This window comes from Thunnus albacares, chromosome 13 (genome assembly GCF_914725855.1).
Source record: "Thunnus albacares chromosome 13, fThuAlb1.1, whole genome shotgun sequence".
Taxonomy (NCBI): Eukaryota; Metazoa; Chordata; class Actinopteri; order Scombriformes; family Scombridae; genus Thunnus; species Thunnus albacares.
The window spans coordinates 25,471,914-25,497,275 of NC_058118.1; the positions used below are offsets into that span (position 1 = coordinate 25,471,914).

Below are 25,362 nucleotides of genomic sequence, written 5' to 3' on the forward strand. Positions count from 1 at the left end.
TGTACCTTCAAACTTGTAGCACTGGCTGTCAGGACTAGGTGTTATTGAAAGTGACTGTCATTGGCTGTTGTAACTGTAGGTAGCTTTGAGAGTAGGTGGTAAAAAAAAAAAACAGCAGGAGCCTCTTTTCCCCATTAAAAATGTCCAGAGGACCAAAAGTGAGGTTAAAATGTTGTCCTGCAGGAGCCCCAGACGAGCAAGCAGAAGCTGGAGCAAGAAACCAAATAGGATTCTGTTTTTACCATATTTGTTTCATTTTCCTTAAGATAATGGGCTAATTCTTTTGTCATTGCAGGAAGAGAAAAGATGAACCCCCTTACTGTGTGTGTGTGTCTGTGTGTGTGTGTGTTTGATGTGAACAAGGGGGCCCATTGGTTCCTTGGCATGTGCACCACAACTGGAACCAGATCTGCCAGAGGAGAGTTCATCTTCCAAAAGACAGATGGTCCATGGTGCAACTGTGTCGGCCTCTCTGTAGGCAATGAAGCTGTCGACATCAGACAACACAATTTAATTGCATCAAGAATTCTACAGAAAAACAGCAGTGTTTATGTACATGGCTGCCCATGTCATGTTTTACACAACACTTCAAAGCAAACAGGTCTTGCCTTTGCTGAGGTAAGTGCAGGTTGAATATATGTTTAATATTTAGGTGATGTGCAGGGGATGAATTTACTAAAAATGTTTAATTGCAGGTGTCAAATTTTGATATAGAGGACGTTGTGGTTGATGTGGGCTTTTGGTTTAAAGGCAGCACCAATCACAAGGGCTTTGTGGCAGGTATCCACTTTTCAGCCAGTTCTACATAAATGATACAAGTGACATTTTAAGCAGTTAACTGGTGTAACATGACTTACATAACACTGTCTGTGAGTTGTATCTTTGTTTTCCCTCACAGACAATCAACCAAGATTGAAGAGGCTACGGGGAGCCTTTGACTGAAGTGTACCTCCTCATAAACACAAACATGAATAAAAATCAGCATTCTGTATTTAGACTGTGTACTGTGTCCTGCTCAGAGGCACAAGAACCATGTCTACTCGCAGAATGCGTTTATATTATTTATTGATTATTTGCATCTGTATTTTTTGTTCTGATTATGACAAATAAAAACAAAGATACCTGTTCTGAACAACTACTTGTTTTCACCTAACCCTATATCTCATGGAGTGAGTAGAAGTTTATTACTCAACACTTGTTTCTCTTCAAAAAAGGTATGTGCACCGTCTCCCCAACCACAGCCCACAGGAATATGATGCATTGGAGAAGGAGTCCCTGGACTATCAGACAATGTCTAGCTTGGCAGCAGACCCAGACATTGAGGGCTTCTGGGCCAACATGGCAAATTTAAAACACAAGGTCAGAAATCTATGTCTTATTTGAAAACTTGTCTAAATGTATTAATGATGCATCTTATCCCTGTTGTTCATGTTTCACAGGTGACAGGGGTGGGCAGGTTTGAGAGACTCTCTGCCATTGCTAAACTGGTGTTAGTCCTGCCACACTCCAATGCTGATGCAGAGTGGGTATTTTCTTTGGTGAGATTGAACAAAACAAAAACTAGACACAACCTGGCCCTGGAGGGATCACTGACATCTTTAATGACATTTAAGACGGCAGACTTGGAGCCATACTTCAAGTGGAAGCCACCCCAATCAATGATCTGCAAAATCAGCCACAAGCACTTGCAACAGAGCAAATGAGAAATTGTTTTACACTGATGTTTCTATGTGTACTTGTGCTGCAGACGGCTGTTTTTCACCTAGTTAATATTCACAATAGCACTGTTTTTTGGTGTAAAAATACAAAAATTTCCAGCCGAAGATTTATGAAGATTGGTTCTAAATAGGCTTACATGATAGGCCTGTACCCTTGAGAGTGGTGAGGTTGCGTGTATTAAAGTAATTATACAAATTGACTGTTGCAGATTTATCCCTGCTGTGTTTGTTCTTGTTCATATTTAATTTTAATTTTTCTGTCATTATTTTCTCTGGTTCTGGATCTGTATTAAGATAATTCATTCAGATATCAGTTCCATTTGGATAGCCCTGAGAGACTAAAGTGGGGAGTATCGGATGATGGTGAGGAGCATAGATCTTTCTTATCCTATATTTAGAGGAAAAACAAATGTAATATCTGAAGTGTGTATCAAAAATGCTACCCAATAAACACAAATTAACAAAAAGAAACAGTCTTATGAAAAAGGTGTTGGTTCATAAGGAAAAAGAGGTTGAGTGGGTCAGTTTACCATGAATCATGCAATTATTGAATGGAAATCATTCAGTGGAGTGTGGCCAGGATTCTATAATGTTATAGAGAAATTTAAAATAAAAACACTTAAACACTCCTCTCACTCCTGTAGTCGGTGTTTTGAACTTTGGAACAGTTTAGTTTTTTCTTTTCTAGTCTTGAACTTCCCTCCAGAAAGCAACCATAATCTACTTTTGACTCTCTACTGAATTGTATCTTCTCCTTGCTGCACTACAATCTAGATGCAACTATTTGATAGCGTCTCTATCACTCTTTCACTTAAACGCAATTTTCTATTTCTTTATCATCCCGACTGTATATCTCTACTCCAGAAGATTTGCTCCTTTCTAAATAAATTCCTTCAGAACATTCCCTGCCCAGAGCTCTCTGATTTGCCTCCCTTGTCAACTCAAGTGGTTTTTATTTTAATACTTTAATTGTCTTTGTGACTGATGGTACTAAAACATACTTTTACTAAATGTTAATCTCATAATCATTTCATCTGACAACACACAAGCTTGGATAGCTTTTAGCCAGCAGTGATTTATTCATTCCAGAAGTAATATTGCTCTTCAGTGTGGCCCATTTCCTTCGGTCTCATGGGATGTCATATAACACTCAACTTGTCACATAAGCTCTGAGAGGGAGAGCGCAAGACGTGCAGGGATAACTTTGAATACATTGAGAGACCACTTTCCATGTTATTGCCTCTTAGAGGCATTTCCCCGATGATATAAACCCCGAAATTGCAAAGTGAAAAACCCGTTAATGTTTTGGCGCTCCATCATCTGCCACTTTTAAAGTCAGTCAGCACACAATCAGCATTCCCCTCCACTCATGAGCCATACATGGGTGAGGAGAGAGACCAGGCTATTACATTCCCACAGTCTCCTGTCAAAGATTTCCATTAAAGAGTCTTTATTGGGCTCAGGAACATTACCAACAGAAAAGGTAATCCTTTTTGTCTTTACTCTCCTTCGATACTTTTTATGGTGTCCTATCTTTCCACCTTTTTCTCCCTTCTGTATTACATCCACGTCCGCTCTCAGCTATTAGGCGAGCATGATGAGGCAGAGAGTTTGCACATGAGAGCAAATATCACATTAGACAAATGACAACAAACAAAGAGCATCATTAGTAAACCTGCATAATACAGACGGCTTCACATATAGGTGAGCTTTTAAAGCTCTCGCTCTCATTGTCTGGATTTGCTGACTGGCTGCTTCTCCAAATTAACTCTCACAACTCATAATGTGGCCAGTCCTGTCTGCTGGAACAGCCTTATGGGAACGCTTTGCACAAGATTGCGGCTGCAGAGATTTCCTCCCATTCAGACACAAAGGGAATTAGTGAGGTCAGCCACTGATGTTGGGCGATAAGGCCTGGCTTGTAATCAGCTTTCCATTTCATCCAAAGGTGTTGGATGAGGTTGAAGTCAGGGCTCTGTGCAAGCCAATCAGGTTCTTCTACACCAAACAAGGAAAAGCATTTCTTTTGGAGCTGGTTTTGTGCATGGGGGCACCAAGTTGAAACAGGAAAGGAGCTTCTGCAAACTGTTACCATAAAGTTGGGTTAGGGTTATTCCCTGAAATATCACTGCATGCTGTAGGATTATGAATTGATGCCCCATAAAACCTATATTGCACCTTTCCTGCTCTATAAATTTGCAACTTAATTCTGTTTGGAAACTTTTGAACAAACAACCGTCATCAAAACATAAATGCCCCAAAGTACAAGCATCACAATATGTTTTAAGGTGTTTTTTTTTTATTTGCTGCAAGGCGATTGTATTGAATTGTATTATAATGTAAAATTATGCCCATGTTTTTTATTACCAAAAGATGAAACATTTCTACTCCTCGCCACAATGGTTTAGAGGCAAATATTATACTTTTTTCTCCATTTAATGCTTTCTAGTTACTTTGGAGATTATAATTTTACATTTAAACCTATGATAAGTATATAGAACATATTGTTGTAGGTTAAACTACCAAACAATATAAACAATAGTTACAATCAACTGCACCACCACCAATGTTGCATACATTTGATATTAGTAATAAAAATCCAGTAATATGATATTCAATAATCTATCACAGACAGAGGCCATGTGTGTCTAGTGTGTAATGAGTAGTTTTACTTTTGATACTTAAGTATATTTTGCTAATAATACTTAATAATAAAATGTGAAATTTTGATTTTATAATGTGATATTGCTACTTTTACAAGGACCTGAACTTCTTCCTCTACTACACGGGTCCAATCCACATGATCTAATCCACTGCCAATTCGATCCAGCCCATTTCCAATGCAATAAAATTCACATGACATAAAGACATAATTCTGTTCTCATATACAAACTGTTATTTTGGGGATACGTACAATTAAAGGGTCACTCTAAGCCTGTGGAAACAGTTGTGTAAGGTGTTGAGTTGCTCTCAAGGGGGTTTTCTCAAAGATCCAATCCAGACATGTTTTCCTTTTCTTTCATTCAACAATACAAAATCTAAGAATATGCAAATATTTTTCATCTCAAAAGCTAAACTGCTGGAAGGCAAGATGTGTCCTACTTCACTGAAAAATATGTATATTGAACAATGATTGGCCCCAAACTAATTGTGATGTCACAAATCATGCTCATGGGTACATACCTTTACTCAGATTTAAAGTGATTGCAGAGAAACTTTTCCCCTTCAGCAAATGAATGTGAAAACAAATACTGCACATACATCATTCTGCACAGTGAAGCACAAACATTACAGTGAGGTAAATATACACAAAACACATTTTTGAGAGGAGGGGGACTTTAAGTTTATGAAAATAAACCTGATTATATAATTTCTGTCAAATATTTTTTTTTACAGAAAACTGTAAAATATTTCACCAAAAATCAAAGATTAGAGAAAAAGTTAAAAAACTGAAAACAGATTTGTGTATAAAAACTTCTTTCCTCTCCCATTAATCATCTCATGACCCCTCAGATTTATCTGCTGACCCTTTGGAGGTGCCCGACCCCTAGGTTGGGAACCACTGGACTAAACTAACTAACTGTATATAAAGTAGTTGAAACTAGCTCCACCTCCAGCAGCTACAACAGTAACATCCTGCTTACACACTGATGACTCAGTGTTAATAATCTAATGATGTCATATATAATAATATATCAGTCAGAGGGACCAAACCACTACTTTTACTGCAATACTTTAATTAATCTGTCTTAATGGGAGTGCAATACTAAATTCCTGGAATACCCCTTTAAATTATAATTACAGTGGATGAGATGAGATATAACTAAAATTGTTGGAGTACACTGTGCTTAAACCATTTGACTGACAGTATGCTCTGTGTGTGTGTGTGTGTGTGTGTGTGTGTGTGTGTGTGTGTGTGTGTGTGTGTGTGTGTGTGTGTGTGTGTGTGTGTGTGTGTGTGTGTGTGAAGGAATTTTAATGTCAGCCTTCCCCTGATTTATATTCATCTGTGAACCTCTGTCTCCCCCGTGCGGTTAAAGGTGCAATCACACCGTGGCGATGTCAACAGATGTGTCGTGTTAGTCAAAAATCCTGCAGTGAGAACACAAACCAATGCACCAATTCGTTGTTATGTAAGAGTCTTTAAAACAAGTAAATAAGTAACTTAAACATATTCATCTTGTATACGTCTACAATGTCTCTGTTGTGTCACCAGCCCGATAAAGAGCCACCCTCGCAGTGCAGTGTCAGACTCGTTAATCCATGTGCATTTAGATCAATTTATCAGGTGGCCGAGCTGTTATGATTCATTAAAACATATTTATTATGAAGCATTACAGCATCTTATACAACTTGTGTCTACAAACAGGGGAAACTAAAGGTTGTGATACAAATAAAAAATAAAATAGCTAAATATCTCGTAAAGCTTACAGTGGTTATACGTTTTAATGTTTTGTTGTTCTTACATTCAGATATTGAAGAAATGTAGTACAGTTAGCTCTGAAAAGTTTGTCTTTTTGCTTAAGAATCTGGATTTGTGAATATAAAATAGAAAGCAAATTGATTAAGTAATGTAAAGTGAGGGTGGACGTGACCAGCAACAACTCGTGGAAATTTACTCCACGGTTGTTTTGTGTGCGGCCAAGACCAGAGTAAATGTACCAGCGTGTCTCTAAACTCTTCACACAGCTTACATCAATGTCTTTCTTGAGTTTCTGCAAACAACCATAAGTTGGATAAAACCTGTGAAGCGTTTTAAAGGATATCTCTATGACTTTGTTGGTCAAAAAACTCGACTGCGACAATAGACAAAGTCTTTCCGAACAAATATCTCCGAGAAAGGTGGACCGATATGATTAGGGTGTACTTATGTCTTGTTGAAAAAGATGATGGGTTGCCTTAATTTTATTCTTAGGTTGCCATGAAAAACAAGTTTTCAGTTGCAGCTGACAGTGCAGGGTGATTTCCATTTCCCCTTAAAACATTTAAAAGACGCCACCTTTAACTTCTGCTCACAGTCGAAAACATGACGCCGGGTGATCCAGGAAGGAAACCATCAGATGATTGATGTTTCTTAACAGCCAATAGAATAGCTATGTTTGCATGCTACGACCGCTTTTATGTAAAATTGGCCAATCACCGTCTGGGACGGGAACTTCCGCCACACAGCCTGAGCATGTCCATTGTACCAACTGTTCCGAAAGTGTGCCGCGATTGTTGCGGTGTGGGTGTTAAGTACGTGACATCGTGAACGCAATTCCGTTTGTTATTGCCGGTTGTCTCCTTTTAGTTCGTAATCGTGTGAGATTGTTGTCATCTGTGACTCTTACGGAGTAGAAGCGGGCTGTTACAGGAGCGAGTATCACTGCAGGAATCTGCTCGTTTAGCTGCGGCTCAGCCACCCTGCGGTCCTGCTAGCTCTGGAGCTAGCAAACGGTAGCTGCTACTGTTGTGTTTGTGGCGTGAATCTGACGGAGATGTGCAGGAATATGTATTTAACGCAAAGCCATCACAGTTCGGAATAAGTCGCTAGAGTCTGGATCAAACAGCAACGGTTGTTAGCTCGCAAACTAGCCACTTAACTTAGCCGAGGAAGCTAGCTACTGGAGTGTCTTTCACAAAAGGGCACCGCGTGAACAACAGACTTGGTAGCCAACATAACGCTGGCTTTTTATTCTTTTTTATTGTATTGTGTGGGCTAATACACAAAGAGCATTACATCAGGGCAGAATGAATGGATTCAGCACAGAGGAAGACAGCCACGACGGACCGCCGGCTCCGCCGTTTTACGGTCAAAGCTGCTGTCTGATCGAGGACGGTGAGCGCTGCGGCCGCTCTGCTGGAAACGCCTCCTTCAGCAAGAGGATTCAGAAGAGCATATCACAGAAGAAGCTCAAACTGGACATTGACAAGAGTGTAAGTTAACTTTATAACACCGTGATATTCAGTTTTGACACTTAAATCAGTGATTGTGACTGCAAGGTGATGACTGGAAGTTAGCTGCTCGCTCTCCAGCTGTCAGCTAATGCTAGTTAGCCGGTTGGCGTCGGTTGACGTGAATAAACAAAAGAGCGGATTCAGAACTTCCCCCCCTCCTGTTGTTACTGGTGTAAACATGTCAGGGAATGGCTGTCGTGTTTGTGGCCATGTCTTGTTTTTACACCCCCTGTTTAAATAATCTCAGCTGTGTTGGCTGTCAGGAGGACGTGCAGGGCAGCAGGGTTCTTCCCACATCAACTTACAGCTTTCTCTCATTGCAACAGTTTCCTCAAAACACGCCTCCGCTGCTCTTTATAAAATGGCTGTTGCCAAGGAAGCTAGTTAACCGTGTTGCTTAACTTCTCTCACAGTCACCGGCCTCCTCATAAAGTGGTGGAAGAAGTATTCTGATACTTTACTCGAGTAAAATGCAACAATGTAAAAATACTGCAGTACAAGTAAAAGTCCCGCATGAAAAATCCTACTTAAGTAAAAGTACATAAGTATTATGAGCTTGATGTAGTTAAAGTATTGCAGTAAAAGTAGTGGTTTGGTCCCTCTGACTGATATATTTTTATATATGACATCAGTAGATTATTAATACTGAAGCATCAGTGTTAGAGATGGAGGAGGTGCTAGTTTCAACCACTTTTTATACAGTTAGCTAGTTTAGTCCAGTGGTTCCCAACCTAGAGGTCAGGCCCCTCCAAAAGGTCACCAAATAAATCTGAGGGTTCGTGAGACGGTTAATGGGAGAGGAAAGAAGAAGAAACAAAGTTATTATACATTTATCTGTTTTCAGTCTTTGGACTTTTTCTCTAATCTTTGATTTTTGGTGAAATATTGGATGATTTGAACATTTACTGAAATGAAAGCATGTGAGAGGTTTAGAGGGAAAAATCACTATTTGGTGAAGCTGTTAACAACTCATAGACATGTGAAATGTGACCCCGACTAGTACTTGAGTATATGTACTATGTTACTTTCCACCACTGCTCATCACAAAGTGGCAGAAACCACTAGCTGTTTAATAAAAATGCTGTTTAGCTTCTAGCTAACTAGCTTCTAGCTTCTTTTCAGTTACATATTGTATTTTTTAAATGACAGTCATATTTACATTTCACAGCGGCCTACTTACAGTGTCAGTATGCCTCGTTAGACCACAATGAGAGAAACTCACTCAGTTATACAATTAATAGAAACCAAAGCTGTATCACCAACCAGGCAGCCATTACTGTTAGGCCCCCAGAGTCCTTTTAGGTTCACCATGCGGCAATTAGTTTGTGATAATTTTATCTGTGCCAGTGTTGTTCAGGAATATGCACCGCTTAAGCACAATATACTAGGACTGCAACTAAAGAGGATTTTCATTATTGTTTTAATACTTTCTCAATGAATCAACTGTTTGGTCTATTAACTGTGAGAAAATGGCAAAAAAAAAAAAAAAAACTTCCATCACAGTTTCCTAAAGCCCAAAGTGACATCTTCAAACGTCTTGTTTAACCATCAATAAGCAATTTATCAATTTTAACAATAGTTTCAGATTAACTTTCTGTAGATTAACTATACAGTTTATGGACTCATCGTTTCAGCTCCACAACACACACTACAATGACAAGGGTCTTTGAGTGGTTCCTGTGTTTATTCTGTAGCGTTTGCAGTGCCCATCCTTAGGAAAGCCTTTATACAAATACACACATAACAATACAAAACACTGAAAATGAAGGACCATATGTAATAATCTAGTTGTGATGCCTTTTATTCAATTCAGTTATACTCACATGGTGCATATTCCCAAATAAAATCAGTTTACCACAAACACAGCAGACCTGGAGGCAGGGTAATATTCCCGCCATGTGTACTCTGCCGTGTCCCTTCACCTGATGAGCACCTTAAAGCAACAGGATGCAATGACAGTGCACTAAGAGAGAGGAGGGGGGGGGGGTCACCGTTAGGGCCCTGGGCCTCGTAGCGCACAGCAGTGTAATCCTCGAATGGAAGAATGTTAAACGAATGTGTTGTCGCTGCAGTAAGCCATCCAGGAAATTTCATCTCTTTCATGAAAAGCTCGATGTGTAGTGACTCAAGCAGTGCAGCCTGAGGAGCGAACTGACTATCCTTTAGTGTGTGTGTGTGTGTGTGCTCTGCTCTTTGCCCACTGGTTTCACTGTTTTCCAGGCTATAGTGACTCATGTGATAAGTCCCATGTTGTGAGCGTGGCTCAGAGGAATGACGTGCACAGGAGTTCACTAGAGGACAGAATTAATGCAGCGTTTTAGGCATTCAGCCGTGGCAGCACATGCACTAAAACAGCAAGCCTCGCTCATTTGGTTATTATTATTATTATTATTATTATTATTATTATTATTACCTCAGTACTTTCTGAGTTACAACCAAAATGTGTCTGCAGCATCAATTATCTAAAACAGCCAACTATCTATGTACTGTATGCAGTGTCTTTCATCGGATACTTCCTGATTTAAGTTATAATGTTGTCAGTTTCACATGTTTATTTTGGCGAGGGCTCTTGTATGACTACTTCTGCAAAGACAGCAGTAAACACTGCTGCGTTTGGTTTCAATTTGAACACTGCTGAAGTTTGGTTTATTTGATTTTTAAAGGTTAAAAGTTCTGGAAAAGGTGTTTTTTTTAATATTCCTCCTAGTAGCAGTGTAGTGAGTATAGGTAAGATCCTTAAACAGTCTAAACTAAACATATTTTGCACATGGTAAACTATTCCTTTTAATGCTCATCGATATTTTTTTTTGTAGGTGCGACACCTCTACATCTGCGACTTCCACAAGAACTTCATCCAGAGCGTCCGCAACAAGAGGAAGAGGAAGACCAGCGACGACGGAGGAGAGTCCCCGGATCATGACGTGGAGGTTCCTGAGGTAACGACATAACATTTGTTTAAAAAAGAAAGATTTGTAACAGGCTTAGTTGAGCAAGACGCGGAGAGTCCCAAACTGATGCTTCACGTTCTGTTTTATTTCTCACTATCAGTCATCATCTCATGCACCACGGAAAGCACCGTGAAGACTATAGAGAATATACAAAAATTAGAATCCACATTTATTTACAGTCATTAATATTGAAAATACAGAACAGAGAATGATAAATTAAATTAAACAACTATTAAAATTAGTCACTAAATGAGGACTGACAATAGCTTATCTCACTGATACTAATATCCAGTCAGCAAACATTATCTACTAAATTCAAAGCCTCATACAGAGCTGACTAAACTGCATTTAAATTCAATTCATACCACAAGCAGTGAATAAACAGACAAATCCTAAACATCATAGTACTAAATACATTACCCCCATTCAATCAAACTCCAAATAACCTTTCCCTCAAATAAACAAACACATTTAAATTCATGCAAACAACGAAACCACTGCTACTCTAATAATAATCTAACAAGATAGCGCTGCACGCTAATAATGTAAGCAAACAAAACGTTTCCCGCTGTACCTGCAGTAAAGGCAATTAACTACTTCACATACCTCACTCCGCTCACCGAGGGTGTTAACCGAGAATTTCAGATAGTTTTCGCTCGTCTCGACCCCGGATACATCTCCTTGTCTGGATATCATTAGCATCACTCCAACTCTTTCCGCGTGTGTCTCTGCAAGAGCACGCCGGGCTAATGAACGCTACCCAGCAGGTGAGTAGATCTAATATACGCGGGCTCACCTAGTCGACTTAGCGCGGGCAACTCAACGAGGGGATTGTCTGCCACCTTGAGGGAAATGCGGGTAACTACGCAGGATGAGCCGTCCGATTCAAAACACAAAACTATCAAATAAGGAACAAATGTAAATCAACTAGAAACAGGAGGCGACTTCAGACTTATAAACGGTCTGAATTAGCGATCAGTTACAAGATGTCCTTGTCACTCACAGCGTTGAACACAGACATCATAGTCGGGGCATTTTGGAGCAAGAAGCCCTTTCAGTCGCTTTGCAGACGAACACAAGAAAAAGACAAAAGCAGGACATAGAAACTATCAGCCTTAAATTAATAAAACCACTAAATTATGACACAGCTGCTATTAAAATTTTAAAGAAGAAAGTTTTGAGGACTGGCTGTTCTTGGACTCTGGAACATGTATAACACAAGATCCTATTATACATACTTTATTATATTCTCACAGAGGAACTGTTACAAGAATATGCTTTCATAGCCGCCATTACTCTGTTTGAAGAAATGTCCACCATCCTGTATTATTTAGTTGCGTATGTGTCCAATTTCTCCACAGAGATTCCTTTTCAGTGAAGTTTTAATTCTCTTTTAAAAGCTGAAGAAGAGACAGAAGCCTTGAGTTAATCGCTGAATTACGTCCAGGATGGAATCAGGTCGAGAAGGTACCGACTCTCATCCCTGCCTCTGTTGTTGTGTTTTCAGGTCGACCTTTTCCAGCTGCAGGTGAACACGTTGAGACGCTACAAGCGACATTACAAGCTGCAGACCAGACCCGGCCTCAACAAGGCCCAGCTGGCAGAGGTAACAACACACTGATAAGAGAATGACACGTTGTCCACTACATGCCGGGTGACTTGTACTTGGATTAACTGTACATCTTAGAGGAATTAGAAATCTATTTTTATAGATATTTGTATCCTTAACATCATTCCTATAGAAACAACATATAAAGCAGCACCTTGGGAGGAACTCTTTACTCCTTTTTATGGATTTCTTTTGGCATCATCAGCCTCGTAGTTGATGTTCAGTTACATTGTAGGCCATTGAGCTGCCCTCATTAGGTGTTCCTGACCTTTTTCTCCTCAACCCCCCGGATCCGTATTACTCATTTACCGTGATATACGTAGTGTTGCAGGTCCTATTCCACAGTAATTGGTCATGGAGAGATTGTTAGACTAATTCGCCAAATCGACAGGTGGACTTCATGCAGCTGGCTCGGCCCTCATCCTTACAAATACCTCCTGTATCTAGAGCCTCTCAGTCGGCTTGTGTTTGGGGAGGGGGGGGGGGGGTCGGATGTGAACAGTGGGAGTGACTGAAACCGGGCTGTAAGTTGAATGTTTCCCCAGACTTTTAGTCAGGTTCAAGCCCTCCTATTAATGAGCCTCCCACATCATTAATAAAGCACCAGTCAACAGCCCACAACCAGTCACAGCTGTCCCAGTGTTCAGCCTCATTCAGGAGATCCAGTGAGAGGAGGTTTGTTTTCTTCAGCGAATGGTGGATTTATTAATCTAAACTACCTTAAATTTGGCTTCAGGTGATGGTTAAATGCCCTCAAAGATTTTATGTTTATTTTAGTTGTCTTATGGACAGTAATAATATTGAGTTATAATCATCTTTTGGGCTACTTTTTAAAAACCAGACGAGTAACTACAAGATGGATTAAATTCATGTTCTTTTGTGTAAATTTTTGTTAACTGGCCATAACCAGCAAAAGATCCTTGAGAAATCCTTGATGGAGCAAAGTAGAATGAAAGATGTTTTTTAGCCTGAGTGTTTGATTCATATATTCACTCAGTGAGCAGAAAAATGGAAACCATGCCTGTGCAAACGGAGCCAGTCATCCGTCTCAATTTGCATCTATGTAATGGAAAGTGATACATACTGAATATGTGCTACTACATAAACTAGTCAATGAAGCGGCGCCTCGCACTTTGTACACAGATTACCAAGAATGGACCCGAAGCATGTGAAAGGAGATACTTTGGAAAAAGGAGCCGTCATCGGTGACAGATCTGAGCATCGACAAGTAGCGCCGAAACAAATGGTTTAGTCGCTAAACAGAAAATTTAATCAATGACAAATGTGATAATCTATTCAAAGTTCAATTGTTTTTGAAGTAGAAACACCAAACATTTTCAGGGTGCAGTCTCAAATGTGGATAACGCAGGTGCAATGAGTTTGTGTCGAGATGTTTTCAGTGCACATACAGGGTGAGACGGGACATATATGCTACATTACATTTGTTCGGCACGTTTAGTCCAAAGCATCTTACTTGTTTTCCATTCACCAAACACTGGGAGCAGTTTGGGATTCAGTGTGTTGCTCAAGCACACTTAGGATCCTATTTTTGTGGCGGTGTAGCAACAAGAGCACTGACTGTTGTGACAGTTGGGTATTTTCCCGACCGTGAAATATGATGTGCCTTTTAATAGCGTTGTATACAGCAGAATTAAAACTGATATTGTGTTGTATTGATGATATCAAAGAACAGCTTTTAGTTATTAATCTTTTATCTTTGTACCATAATAAACTGGGACACCACCTGCCTTTGGCTACAGACTTGTGATGCTGTGTGATCACATTATGCACCTTCCACCACAACAATATGATTTCTTGAAGAAGCATCTTTCCATTTGTTGAGCTGTTGTCATGATTCACTTGACACAACTTTGTCAGAGCTATGAAACAAGCGATGTGCTGAGAGTGTATTTATTCATCACCACACTCTCTGATTTATTTTCCATTTCATCTAGTCCGTATGGATTTTGTACTAAAGTAAAACAGCATGTTCTCTGCTCCCGAGACCTACTGCTTTGTGTTTGCACAATTTAAAACAGGGCCTCATAGATATGTGAACAGTCAGCTGGGGTTTGACCTCTCTACCATTTGAACCACAGCCACCCAGTCACTTGTTAGTTGCTGCCTTAATACCAGAACCACAAAGTTCTGGACAACTAACACATTCTGTGTAGATAAGTATGGGAGATGTTTACTACATCTTGTCTTTTCTCCTCTTCTGCAGACGGTGAGTCGTCACTTCAGAAATATTCCAGTAAACGAGAAGGAAACACTGACCTACTTTATTTACATGGTGAAGAGCAGCAAGAGCCGTTTGGACCAGAAAGGAGACGGTGGCAAACCACTGGACTAGACTTCTAAACGACCACCACCGCGGCAGTAGCTACAACAAAATCAACAATAATCCACAGTGACAAACGGCACCATTTACAGCAACAGCAACCCTTCACAAAACCTGGACGCCACTAACAACAACAACAACAACAACAACCAAAAGCAACTCCTCCCGCAACCCGTCACCGTCCCGCTCCTCTGCAAAACCAAAACACACACACACACACACACTTACTCTGGCTGTCCTCGGAGGGACACTGAACGGAAAACTGGAGAGAATTCAGGTTGGGATGAGTTTACTCAGTCTCTGAGCATGTAGTAATCACAATCTTTCTCCAAGGCATTTCCTCTTCCTGTCCTCTGCAAAAGCCAAGTCCTCAAAGACTGTGAAGGACCAGGACTCGCTCCCCAGGGTTTTTACGTCGTCATGCTGTAACGTAACTGTCGATATGTACAAAAGGAACAGCGTATTTGGTTGAATGCAATGTACAATATAGCTGCCTTAAGAGTAAAAACAACATTTTTGGTAATTTGGGTTTTTTTTTTTCTTTGCCGAGTCGACTGTTAACATATTCACCATGAGGAATACATGTGCCAAAACTGATATTGAATGCTGAATGGGGTTTTTTCTTTACTTTTTTTGTGAATGAATGAATTGTTGGAAAGGGGCGTCGCCTTTGCTGAAGTCTCCTTTCTCCTTTCAAAACTATAAATGGCACAAAATTCACACATAGGAAGAAACCCGAATTCTCAATAATGTTTAAAAACTCACCCCGTTGCCCTTTTTTTTTTTTTTTTTTTTTTTTTTTTTTTCATTTGGATTTGATGCATGTAAAGACTGGTGGCGGTGAATGATGTAGCATTTGGCTATGAAGCAAACTTTTCCCTCTTGCTAGTTGTTTTATGTACACACAAACACACATACAGATTTATTTTCTCAGTGCTTCACAGGTGTGGTAGCTACTTTCATTTTTTTTTCTTTGTAATCCTTTCTTTCTCTTTAGTTCAGCCTTAACAAGTTGTATAAAGTTTTGTCTGTTGATTTTAGATTTCTCAGTTTTTTTTTCTTGTGTGTGTGAGATAGAGGGGTGTAAGAGTAATTATTAGCGTCATTTTAATATTTAAGAGCAGTGTTTATAGTGGACAACATCTCAATTCTCGATTTGACACTTACTACACCTTTCAACTTTAGTGAATGTTGGCTAATGAAGTCTTAAAAGTTTTACATTTATATGCCCAATTGAAACAGTCCAGCTCCTTTATGTACTAGAATGTCGTAAAAGGTCCAACATGAATCTTAATTTGGCACCAAAAGTGGCATCACTGGATTTGTTTTGTATTTTATAGCATTTTATTTTTTACACTCAGATTGAACTCATGTCCATCTTCACTCTTTTAAAGGTTCAGTGTGATGAATTTAGTGGCATCTAGCGGAACAGACTTGGCAGAAATGGAATATAATATTCATAAATATGTTTGTGTTACCTTAGAATGAGCCCTTTATATCTACATAGGGGTCCTCTTTACAGGGGCCACCATGTTTCTACAGTAGCCCAGAACAGACAAACCAAACACTGGTTCTAGCGAGGGGCTAGAACCGGTGTGTAGGTTCTCCTACACACTTGGAAGGGAGGGGTATTCAGTTTGTTGCAATCTGCAACCTCACCACCAGATGTCACTAAATCCAACACGCTGCACCTTTAAAATGATTTACATTTGTATGTAAACACATTGAAGCACGGTGATTTCCTTTTTTGTCATTTGTTAATCGATTTACGCTCGATTGATTTTGTGGTCTAGTTTGTGAAATGTATGACGTGACTGCAGCTCCCAGAGTCCAAAGTGAAGTCTGCAAACAGCTTATTTTATCTGACTAACGGTTTTCAGTTTACAGTGATGCGAAGCAGAATTGAAGATGTCATTTCTTTGATCAGGTTCTTTTTTATATTTCAGTGTTAAGCCACAAGCTGTGTCGACCTGTAGCCCTTTTGGAAGGTATCCACCAGCAACACCTCTTAAATATGACACATGTAATATGATGAATCCAACACTGCTGAAAAACATAAGTTTATTCAAATTCTTAATGCACTGCCAGAAAAACTCACAGTTCCCAAAACCATACTCCTCTTCAACTCTTATTCTGTGTTTTTATGGTGGTGACTACATGGATTGTAGGCTACACACAGTTTTGGGTTTTTGTTGTTGTTGTTTTTTTTAATCTCTGCATTTTCTGTCACATGTCATATTTAAGTTTGTCCACCACACTGAGTTTGTCTTGACAGGGTTTTTGTTTTTTTTTTCTTTCTATTGTCTGACATATTTTCAGTTTTGCTTGTAGGTTTGTTAGTGTCATGTAGATAACATCCATCTTTATTAACATATAGGCCACGCCACATTAACCTAATTGTTGTATTAGAAAATACATATTTAAATACAGCTGCTTATTGCTCCTAATAAGAATAAAAATAATAATAAATGTATTGTACAGGCAGAAGCAACCGTCTCGTCTCCTCCGTTCATTCACAGGTGGTTCACATATGTTGTGGTCTTTTTTCACTGTACGAGGAAACACGTTAAAATAAAGGTTCACAATTTTACAAGTCAGGTGCCCAAAATGAACACTGACATGTTTTTCTTGCTGTAATCATTCCTCCTGTTCATACTGACCATTAGAAGATCTCCTCATAATGCATCCACAGTCCTTCTTCCACACAAAATGTATTTAAAAGTTAATCTGAAGCTAATATGAAGTCAAATCCACCCAATTCTTGGAAAGTTACTGTATTTCAGTGCCAAATTCCCTCTTTTTGTTATGATCCTTCCACTGTGGCTGAACAGGAAAATACCGTCTGTCGAGACACAAAGAAAATTTTATGCTAAAAAGATTAGATATCCACTTTATGTGACTAACACAGACAGCTGAAGCCTCCTATTATATTCATACTGACTTCTAAACACTTTATATGCCTCCGTGCCGGTGACAGCTGTGCCCGGAGGCATCGTGTTTTGTTTTTTTTTTGAACGCGTTATCTCAGGAACGCCTGGAGGGAATTAAATTTCATCTGGCACAACTGTCTACTTGGACTCAAGGATGGACTGATTAAAATTTGGTAGTCAGAGGTAAAGGTCACTGTCACTGACCTTACAAAAGTTCCACACAAATGTCTAACAGGATAAAAATGATTTTATATCTAAAAGGTCAAAGGTCAACTTGACCGTGCCATCATAATGTTCTGCAAAAACCCTTTTCTGGCCATTATTCAACACCATAACTCAGGAACAGACGGGGGGGATTGTGACCGTATTTCACATTTTGACACTAATGTTGGGTTCCCACCTTGAAACTGTGGCGATTGTTTAGATCTTCTGTGCTGCCGGGTTGAAGACGTGTGTGAAGCGTCCACGTTTTAGAATTTGTAGCTTCTTTGCGGCAACATCCGTATCTTAAGCATCGTCTACTGTCATGGCTATAACTTTGTGTTGTGGCCGAGCATGTGAACTCATACGGGGAAAATACACTTAATAGCTTTTATTAAATCCCTTCAAAGTCTTCACTACAAATATTAAGAGTCTGGACAGACGTGGATGTAAATCGACTGGTTGGCGGAGGCGTACGACTGAGAGGCGGTGTTTTTGGTTTCCCTTGTTTGACTGTGGATTTTAGCTCCATCACTTACATTGAAAGCACATTTGATGGGAATATTTCAACCGCCAGTATGAACAGTAGGAATGTTTACAGCGAACAAAACCTCCTCCAGTTTTCATCTGGGCACCTGACTGTTGTTTTAAGAAACCTGTCCTTAAACAAAATCACAGATGCGATCAAAAGACTTGATTACCAACCAGGTAAAGAGGGCAACTGCCTCTGATTCACTGTGTGTCCGTTTATTTTGTGGAAAATTGATTAATCTTCACCAGTGAATCAGTTAAGTGTAATATCAACTCAGGTGGGGCCTCCGTTAATCTTGTGGCTCTGTCCTGTAGAAGCTTCTGTGTCAAAAACTAGCCTCAGTCAGTTAAACATTTTGGGAAACATCAAATAAAGACGCACCTGAACTCCATCAAATGTATGCTGGAGCTTGTAGATTTTAAATAAAGAAGAAGTTGATGAAATGAGCTAGTCTGTGTGCGGTCAATGTTCAGCTTATGCCTTTATCAGGAGCCAAACAGGAATAATGGATTGAAAACCCCCTTTTTATACAATTTCAAACATCATGCAAGACATCCTATAGGATAATTACATCATTCAGTAGTCAAACCATCACTGTGTCACATGTATTGTTACCTATATTTGCTTTACAAATTAAAAAAAACACATCAATCCAACCAAAATAACAAACAAAAATCAAATTCTAGCATAATTTTCCAACAAACTGTATCAAAGCTAAGTAATAACGGTTAGGCCACTCTCATGTCTGGGTGCTTAATAGAGCCAAGAGACTGTTAGCTTAGCATAGAGACTGGAAACAGGTAGAAACAGTTAGTTGATTGCATCAATTTTGTCTTTTAAAATGGTCCCTCACAGGTCCTCTAACTCTCCTAACTACTCCTTTAAAACCGTGTTGTTGCAGTTGTAGCTTTCAACCACTAGATGTCACCACAGATTCTCCTTTTGAATGGAGGTCAGTCAGCATGTGTGGTGTGTTTTACCCTCCTGGAGACTGTTCACAGAGAGTTGCCCCACACTTTTTAAAACGTTTCCTCCAACAAGCATTTAAATATATTACAAGATTTTGTTGAGATGGCACTTTTTCACTGGGCTGAATTGTTATTTTTTAAGCCAAACTTTTTTTTTTTTTTTCAATGCTATCACTAACTCTTGTCAAAAAACTTTTAGTGGAGCCTACTGGAGGTGATTGAGCCAATGAAAGAGTTACGTTAAGAGTCATTCAAGAGTCAATGAAATGTTTGCATGATTAATCAACACAGAATGATTAGAAATGATTGATTATTATAATTATTTTTATGTATAGGATTTAAAAAGCAAACAAGTCTTCTGACCTTCTGACTATTTTAATGCTCTGAATATAGTAAGAGGGATATTGAATAACGTGACATCCATTTTAAATTAACATTCAACTTTAATCTTAGAAATGTGTAAAGAAATTAAAGTTATAAATCTGAATTTGAAAAAAGTTTCCTGGAAATAATTAGAATTGTCCAGAAATTGTGAAAAAAAGCCATATGTTCGGATTAAATTTTTTAATAAAAAGACAAAAACAATCTTAATGAACTGCTTCTAAAATTATTATTAAATTATGTGAGTCTTCTTGGATTAATTTCAGAACTATTTTTCCTTTTCCATTGATTATAACCGCTATTCTCCCCAAAAAACATGTAAAACAAAACGTCTTTAAAAAAAAAAAAAAAAAAAAAAAAAAAAAAATGAAGACATCCTGATTTCTGGGCAATAATATCTGTTTAATAAGACGTTGATTTCCTGTTGAAGAAAGACATTTACACAAGCAAAAACACCTTCACTACGGCTGGAGTGTCTTAAAATAATTCATTTATTTACGGAACTATATATAACTTCACATCTATACACTTCTATCAACATTTCGCACAGTAATAAACATTTTTTATCCCTTTTTTTTTCCTTTTTGTGTTTTACATGTGGGAGTGAAAGCTGTGCGTTAACTGAACATTCGGTGTCTTCTCAAACGGACAGTGACAATTTTGAGGTAGATTCAGTATATTTAATTCATTTTTCTACAAGAAACATCAACAACAGCCTGAAGAGTTTACAGTCAGGGCTCCATCTGAGTTTGTTGTAAGATATCTGACAAAGAATACTGGATTAATAAGAGTTTAAATATTCTGACTGCGCCAAAATCCATCAGGCGGAAACTGTGACATTAACATTACTAACATTTGTTTCCCCCAGAAAACGTGTTTCGTCTGGTCTCGGCTTCCCACCAGCTCACAGAAATCATTACTGAATCTAGTTCGTATATTTGTTTTATTTCCTATTTTTCCCAGCAATTTTTTTTTTTTACAAAACATGATATTAAATCACAAAGATATAAGCAATCCAGAAATACAAATCCCAAATTACCAGGCTATAAATGAAGCTTCTTGTCAATTATAACTTGATATGTTGCTTGATTGATTCATGTTTTAAAATTACAATATTAGCTTTAATTAAATTTAACATGATGTGATGCTTATTTTATGTTTCGTTACGTTTTTGCAGTTGAAAATGTGCAAATTGATAGAAGATAATAAACACTTCCGAGCCTGAGTGATAAAATAAAACATAGTATCACTATTTCTGCATCAAACGTTTCTCTTTATGATAATCTAATATCAGTTCTGTGTTTAACCGGAGCTGTTTCTCAACGCAGTCACGACTTCACGTAATTGAGCGTCATAACTGCTTTGTGATTGGATGAAAATATATCAATCCATACCTGTCACGTCCAGGTAGCTCACACTCAAAATCCCACACTGAAAATAAATACTTAAATATGTTGTAGCTACCGCCTGCATGACTGTGATTTGGCTTCATATCGAAATCATTCCGCGCCAAAAAAAAGAGAGAAGAAAACACAGTTTTAGAAGATAAAAATTCAGTTAATATAATAAAAAAAATCCAAAATCATTGTATCTTTTGCCATTTCTTCTCACTCTACATTTACTCATCTCATTATGTGTCGTAATTTATTTATTTTCCGTTTCAGCGCCATTATAAGTGGAAAACGCAGCAGATAAACCCATTTTTTAGGGGAGACAGATGTTTTTCTTGACACCATGGCAACATCTGCAGTAATGGAGGGGTGGAAACATCAAAAAAAGAAAAGAAAAAAAACACCACAAATATCAAACACATAGAGCCAGATGTGTGTGTGTGTGTGTGTGTGTGTGTGTGTGTGTGTGTGTGTGTGTGTGTGTGTGTGTGTGTGTGTGTGTGTGTGGAGTTAGAAACCACATCAGGAGGAAAGGAGCTCAACAAAGTGTTCATGTTGGTGTTTTCCCCCTCCGCGCGTTCACTGTGTTTACATGTTGTCCTTTCATTCTCTCTTTTTTTGCGCATCACTGCACGTGCACAGCGGTGTGCGCACGTTCAATCAGTCAGTGGCTTTTTGAATCCAGAGTCTGTGAGAAAGTTTTTTGGTTTTTGTTGTTTTTTTTTTCTTTTTGGCTGGCAGGGGGGCGAGGGTTTAGGGGGTGGGGGGAGGAGGGTCACTGGTTGAGCTCCAGAGCCCAGACCTGCTGCGGCCAACCGGTCCGGCCTTTCACCTTCTTCTCGGCTCCTAAAGACTCCGGCAGGCCGTCAGTCTGTAAGAGGAGGGAGACCAAAACACCAAAAACACCACATCATAATCATCATCATCATCATCATCATTATCAGCAGAGGAAGCTGAAACACAGGGACATAAACCTCAGTTTGCTCAGCTCAGCTTAGTGAGAGGACCTGGACTTTAAAATAGTGTCACTGCATCTTTTCCTGGGATATTATTACTACGAGTGTATTCGTCTCTATAGTCTGAGAGTCTGATTACACGGGAAGGTCCTGGGAACATGTGGCGCATGCTGGTTTTCGTCACTCTACAGCCATAATGCGAAAATTTGGGGGCCTCGACGCAATCAGGGCCATGACATCACAGGCTTTCATTTAGTGAAAGTAAGTGAAACCATGACCAAAACATAACAAACAAACAAAACAATTCACCAAATATTAAACACAATATAGCCTCTCTTACATATTGTCATATAAATATAATTGCTGCTATATTTTAAACACGTGGTGCTAACTTCAGTATTGACTAAAACAGCATTTCTTTGGTGCATTTATGAGTAAACACGAGACCTTTATAGGTGTTGTGTATTGTGTATTACACCAAGCATAAACGTTATGAACCTCTATAGTGTGTGAAGTGATGTTTCAAAGTGAAAAAAATAATACTAATAACTGATGAAAGCTAGTTGTCATTACGGTGATCAGCAGCTGGAGATATTTTAAGCATGCACCGTTTTACTGATACAAAACAAACATATTAATAACGTGACTGAACTCGGTGTGTATAAAGATATAAAGGGTCTAAATATTATCTGGATCATAATATAACTGTCAAAGGCCATATTTTTTTAAAATAAAGTGTTGTTTTTCATGGGGAACTGTGAGAGTCCCGCTATGAATTGTCGTTACTGTGGACCATAACTGACATAAAATACCATTAAATATAACAGACTGACTATTAAACCTCAGATCTGTCAGCTAAAAATATTTTTTAACCACATTTTGTTGGGAATTGTTGTCATAATTCACATGGGTTATTTACAGACTGAAAACAAGTAAAACCGGAAATCATGTTTCATATTTACGCTTTATATTTAAATGTAAACTATATTTAACGTTGTTGCAGTTTGATAAATCACATCAAATGGTTTAATGCCGCCTCATAATATAATCTTTCCGTTTTAACTTAGTTCCCAGGCCTTCAGTTAATTTTAGAGTGACTCAAACTTAAATGAATGAGCTGCTGAATTATAGAAAACTATTTTACTCAACATGAAGCAACAGGAGGCTCCTACAGACAGTCTGAACTTACCAGATCCCGTTTCCTTTTCAGATCTCGGCTTTCAAATTTCTTAATTTCGGCCTTAAAGCCTTCTGTCTCCCCGGAGTCTTTGGCCAGGACGTCCATCAGGTAGGCGATGTAACTGGTCGCCAGGCGTAACGTTTTAATTTTAGACAGTTTTGTGTCTGCGGGGACGTTGGGGATGCACTCCCGCAACTCGGCGAAAGCTGTGTTGATGCTCTCCGTCCTCCGGCGCTCCTTTTTCGGCCCCGACGCTCTCCTCTTCCCCATCCCCACTTGAAGGCTCTCCAGCCGGGCATCGTGCGTCGCTCCAGGCGCGAGGTCCACGGCCGGGTAGGGCGCTTGGATCTGGAAGTCCGGGGGCACCTCGCCGTGGTTCACCACCCAGCTCTGGAAGTACGGCGCATCCTGATGACATCGCTGGACGAACGGGAAGGGTTCGTGCATCAGGTGGTGGTGATGCTGGTAGCCCCCGATGAGGTTCATGTTGAGCGGGATAGCAAATACGGTAGTTGGGGTGTTTTCCGTCGCCCTCTGTCTCGCTCTGCTGCTGCCCCAAAACGGTCTCTGCTCGGGGATCTACAGCCAACAGAACTCATTCAAGACTTAAGCACTTAAGCATGTATTCCCTTGAATGCGTTAACGACTCAAGCAAAAACGTAGCCACGAACTTTTACATCGTTCTCATTCTGGAAGTGACTTCAGCCGAGGTGAAACAGGCCGGAAAAAAGTTTATAATTCCAGAAAACAAATCTCGGTGATCTGTTGAGCTCCACTTTCTTTCTTGCGATCGTTTCCCGAAGAGGCTGCTCTGATTTGCCCAAGAAATTTGACCCCAGTGAAGGTGTGAGGCCCCCAGGTTTATATGATTTGGATGTCAGCGTGGAAAGGAAGCAGCCAATAGAGGAGAGCGCCTGGATGGGAGGAGAGTCTGGAGAGGTTCGCAATAACATGCGCCATGGTGCCACAATCTCACAGCACTACACAAGGAGCAACAATCTGCTTGTTGGAATTGGTTGCTGGCTACGCAGACGAGCACATATGAGGAAAAAAAAAGTTGCTCAGCTCTCTCAGGTTTTGTAAAAATAAGGGTTTTGTCAGTTAGAATGTCCTCATTAGTTTTGGAGAGGTTTACGCACAGAATTTACGCACCCTCTGTTAGACTAGGCCTGCTGATAAGATGTGATTTATCTGTGTAATTCAGTGGAAAAATAATTATTCTGTGTTATTTCATTTACAAACTCGTGTTCTATCATGTCTGGGATGAACACAGCAGGGATTTAAAATCAGGAACATCGTTTGATTCTAAAGATGCGCACATGAAATTCAAAGAGAAAGATAAAAAAGATGAACTATCTTCAGCTTTAACTGACAACTCAAATACTTTTTTAATCCACACACATTATAGGACATCTTATATATTGAGATTAAGCCCCCCCCCCCCCCCCCCGGCTTTAAAAACTTCACTTTTCAGGGGATTAGTTGTCTCTTTTGGCATAAAACAAATTTATTTTCAAAAAATGAACGATAATGGAGGCCAACATGTTGTTCCTATTAAAATATTTCATTTTTATCTCATTAAATCTTCATCATACTTCAATATGCTGCCACATGCCATTATTTAACTCCAGAAATATTAAATTATTTGTCAGATTCAACCTGTTATTTTCTGTCTCCTGAGGTCAGTGCTTGTTTTCTACGATTTTTCATATTTTCTTAAAAGCGTAATGGTCTTTTTTTGTGCGTCAAATGACCGCATTTAGACATTATCAGAGTGAATAGGCCTGAGGAGATTTTATCCACCTCTCCCTTTCCAGTAATAACATGAGGTATATTTCAGAGCGCTTTGAGAAGACGAAAAGTTTGATGAATTATCTGATACTTTTGGGACAGACACAGTCTGTGCCCTGTTGTCATACCTCAGCAGTATAAGGAACTCCCAGGCCTGTAGCGCCTCTTTATCTCCGAATTAATTCCCCACAGCTCCTCACACACTAAACACACCATCTTATCTCTATCGCCTAAAAACATTATCCCATTACATTACATGACCTTGACGCTATTTAGAAACCATTTACGGCCGCGTCTTATCTAAATACAGCCATAAATCAAGAGGTGTCACCCTCCAGAAGGGTTACATGTATTCCATAAAAGCTCTCCTGGCCTGCTCACTGTTTACAGCACGGCGGTTTGCAGCATATTTCACCGTCCCCCCGTGTTACAATAAATAATCATCAGTCACAACTTTATGTCCCTTATTTTACACGGAT

At 39.3% G+C, this 25,362-nt stretch overlaps 2 protein-coding genes and 1 long non-coding RNA gene across 3 annotated transcripts; 2 read left to right on the forward strand and 1 right to left on the reverse strand.

Moving 5' to 3' along the window:
* Positions 1–242: 242 nt before the first annotated feature.
* Positions 243–1,353, forward strand: LOC122995267. The gene is made up of 3 exons (XR_006406771.1): positions 243–780; positions 899–945; positions 1,215–1,353. It is a non-coding gene; the product is annotated as an uncharacterized LOC122995267 (long non-coding RNA).
* Positions 1,354–6,856: 5,503 nt separating this feature from the next.
* On the forward strand, positions 6,857–15,815 carry sap30l (sap30-like). Its single transcript, XM_044370343.1, has 4 exons — positions 6,857–7,634; positions 10,469–10,591; positions 12,111–12,209; positions 14,437–15,815. The coding sequence occupies exons 1-4, from the start codon at positions 7,449–7,451 to the stop codon at positions 14,563–14,565; spliced, it is 537 nt and encodes a 178-aa protein (XP_044226278.1). The 5' UTR covers positions 6,857–7,448; the 3' UTR covers positions 14,566–15,815.
* A 4,223-nt stretch (positions 15,816–20,038) lies between these two features.
* On the reverse strand, positions 20,039–23,943 carry LOC122995260 (heart- and neural crest derivatives-expressed protein 1-like). Its single transcript, XM_044370342.1, has 2 exons — positions 23,102–23,943; positions 20,039–21,827 (listed from the first exon to the last, which is right to left on the reverse strand). The coding sequence occupies exons 1-2, from the start codon at positions 23,576–23,578 to the stop codon at positions 21,732–21,734; spliced, it is 573 nt and encodes a 190-aa protein (XP_044226277.1). The 5' UTR covers positions 23,579–23,943; the 3' UTR covers positions 20,039–21,731.
* Positions 23,944–25,362: the final 1,419 nt, after the last annotated feature.

Coding starts and splice junctions, on each gene's coding strand:
- LOC122995260 (XM_044370342.1), bottom strand. CDS start 23,578: ATGAACCTCATCGGGGGCTACCAGCATCACCACCACCTGATGCACGAA. Junction 21,828..23,101: donor TGAAAAGGAAACGGGATCTG/GTAAGTTCAGAC, acceptor CTCCTCTTACAG/ACTGACGGCCTGCCGGAGTC.
- sap30l (XM_044370343.1), top strand. CDS start 7,449: ATGAATGGATTCAGCACAGAGGAAGACAGCCACGACGGACCGCCGGCT. Junction 7,635..10,468: donor AACTGGACATTGACAAGAGT/GTAAGTTAACTT, acceptor TTTTTTTTGTAG/GTGCGACACCTCTACATCTG. Junction 12,210..14,436: donor ACAAGGCCCAGCTGGCAGAG/GTAACAACACAC, acceptor CCTCTTCTGCAG/ACGGTGAGTCGTCACTTCAG.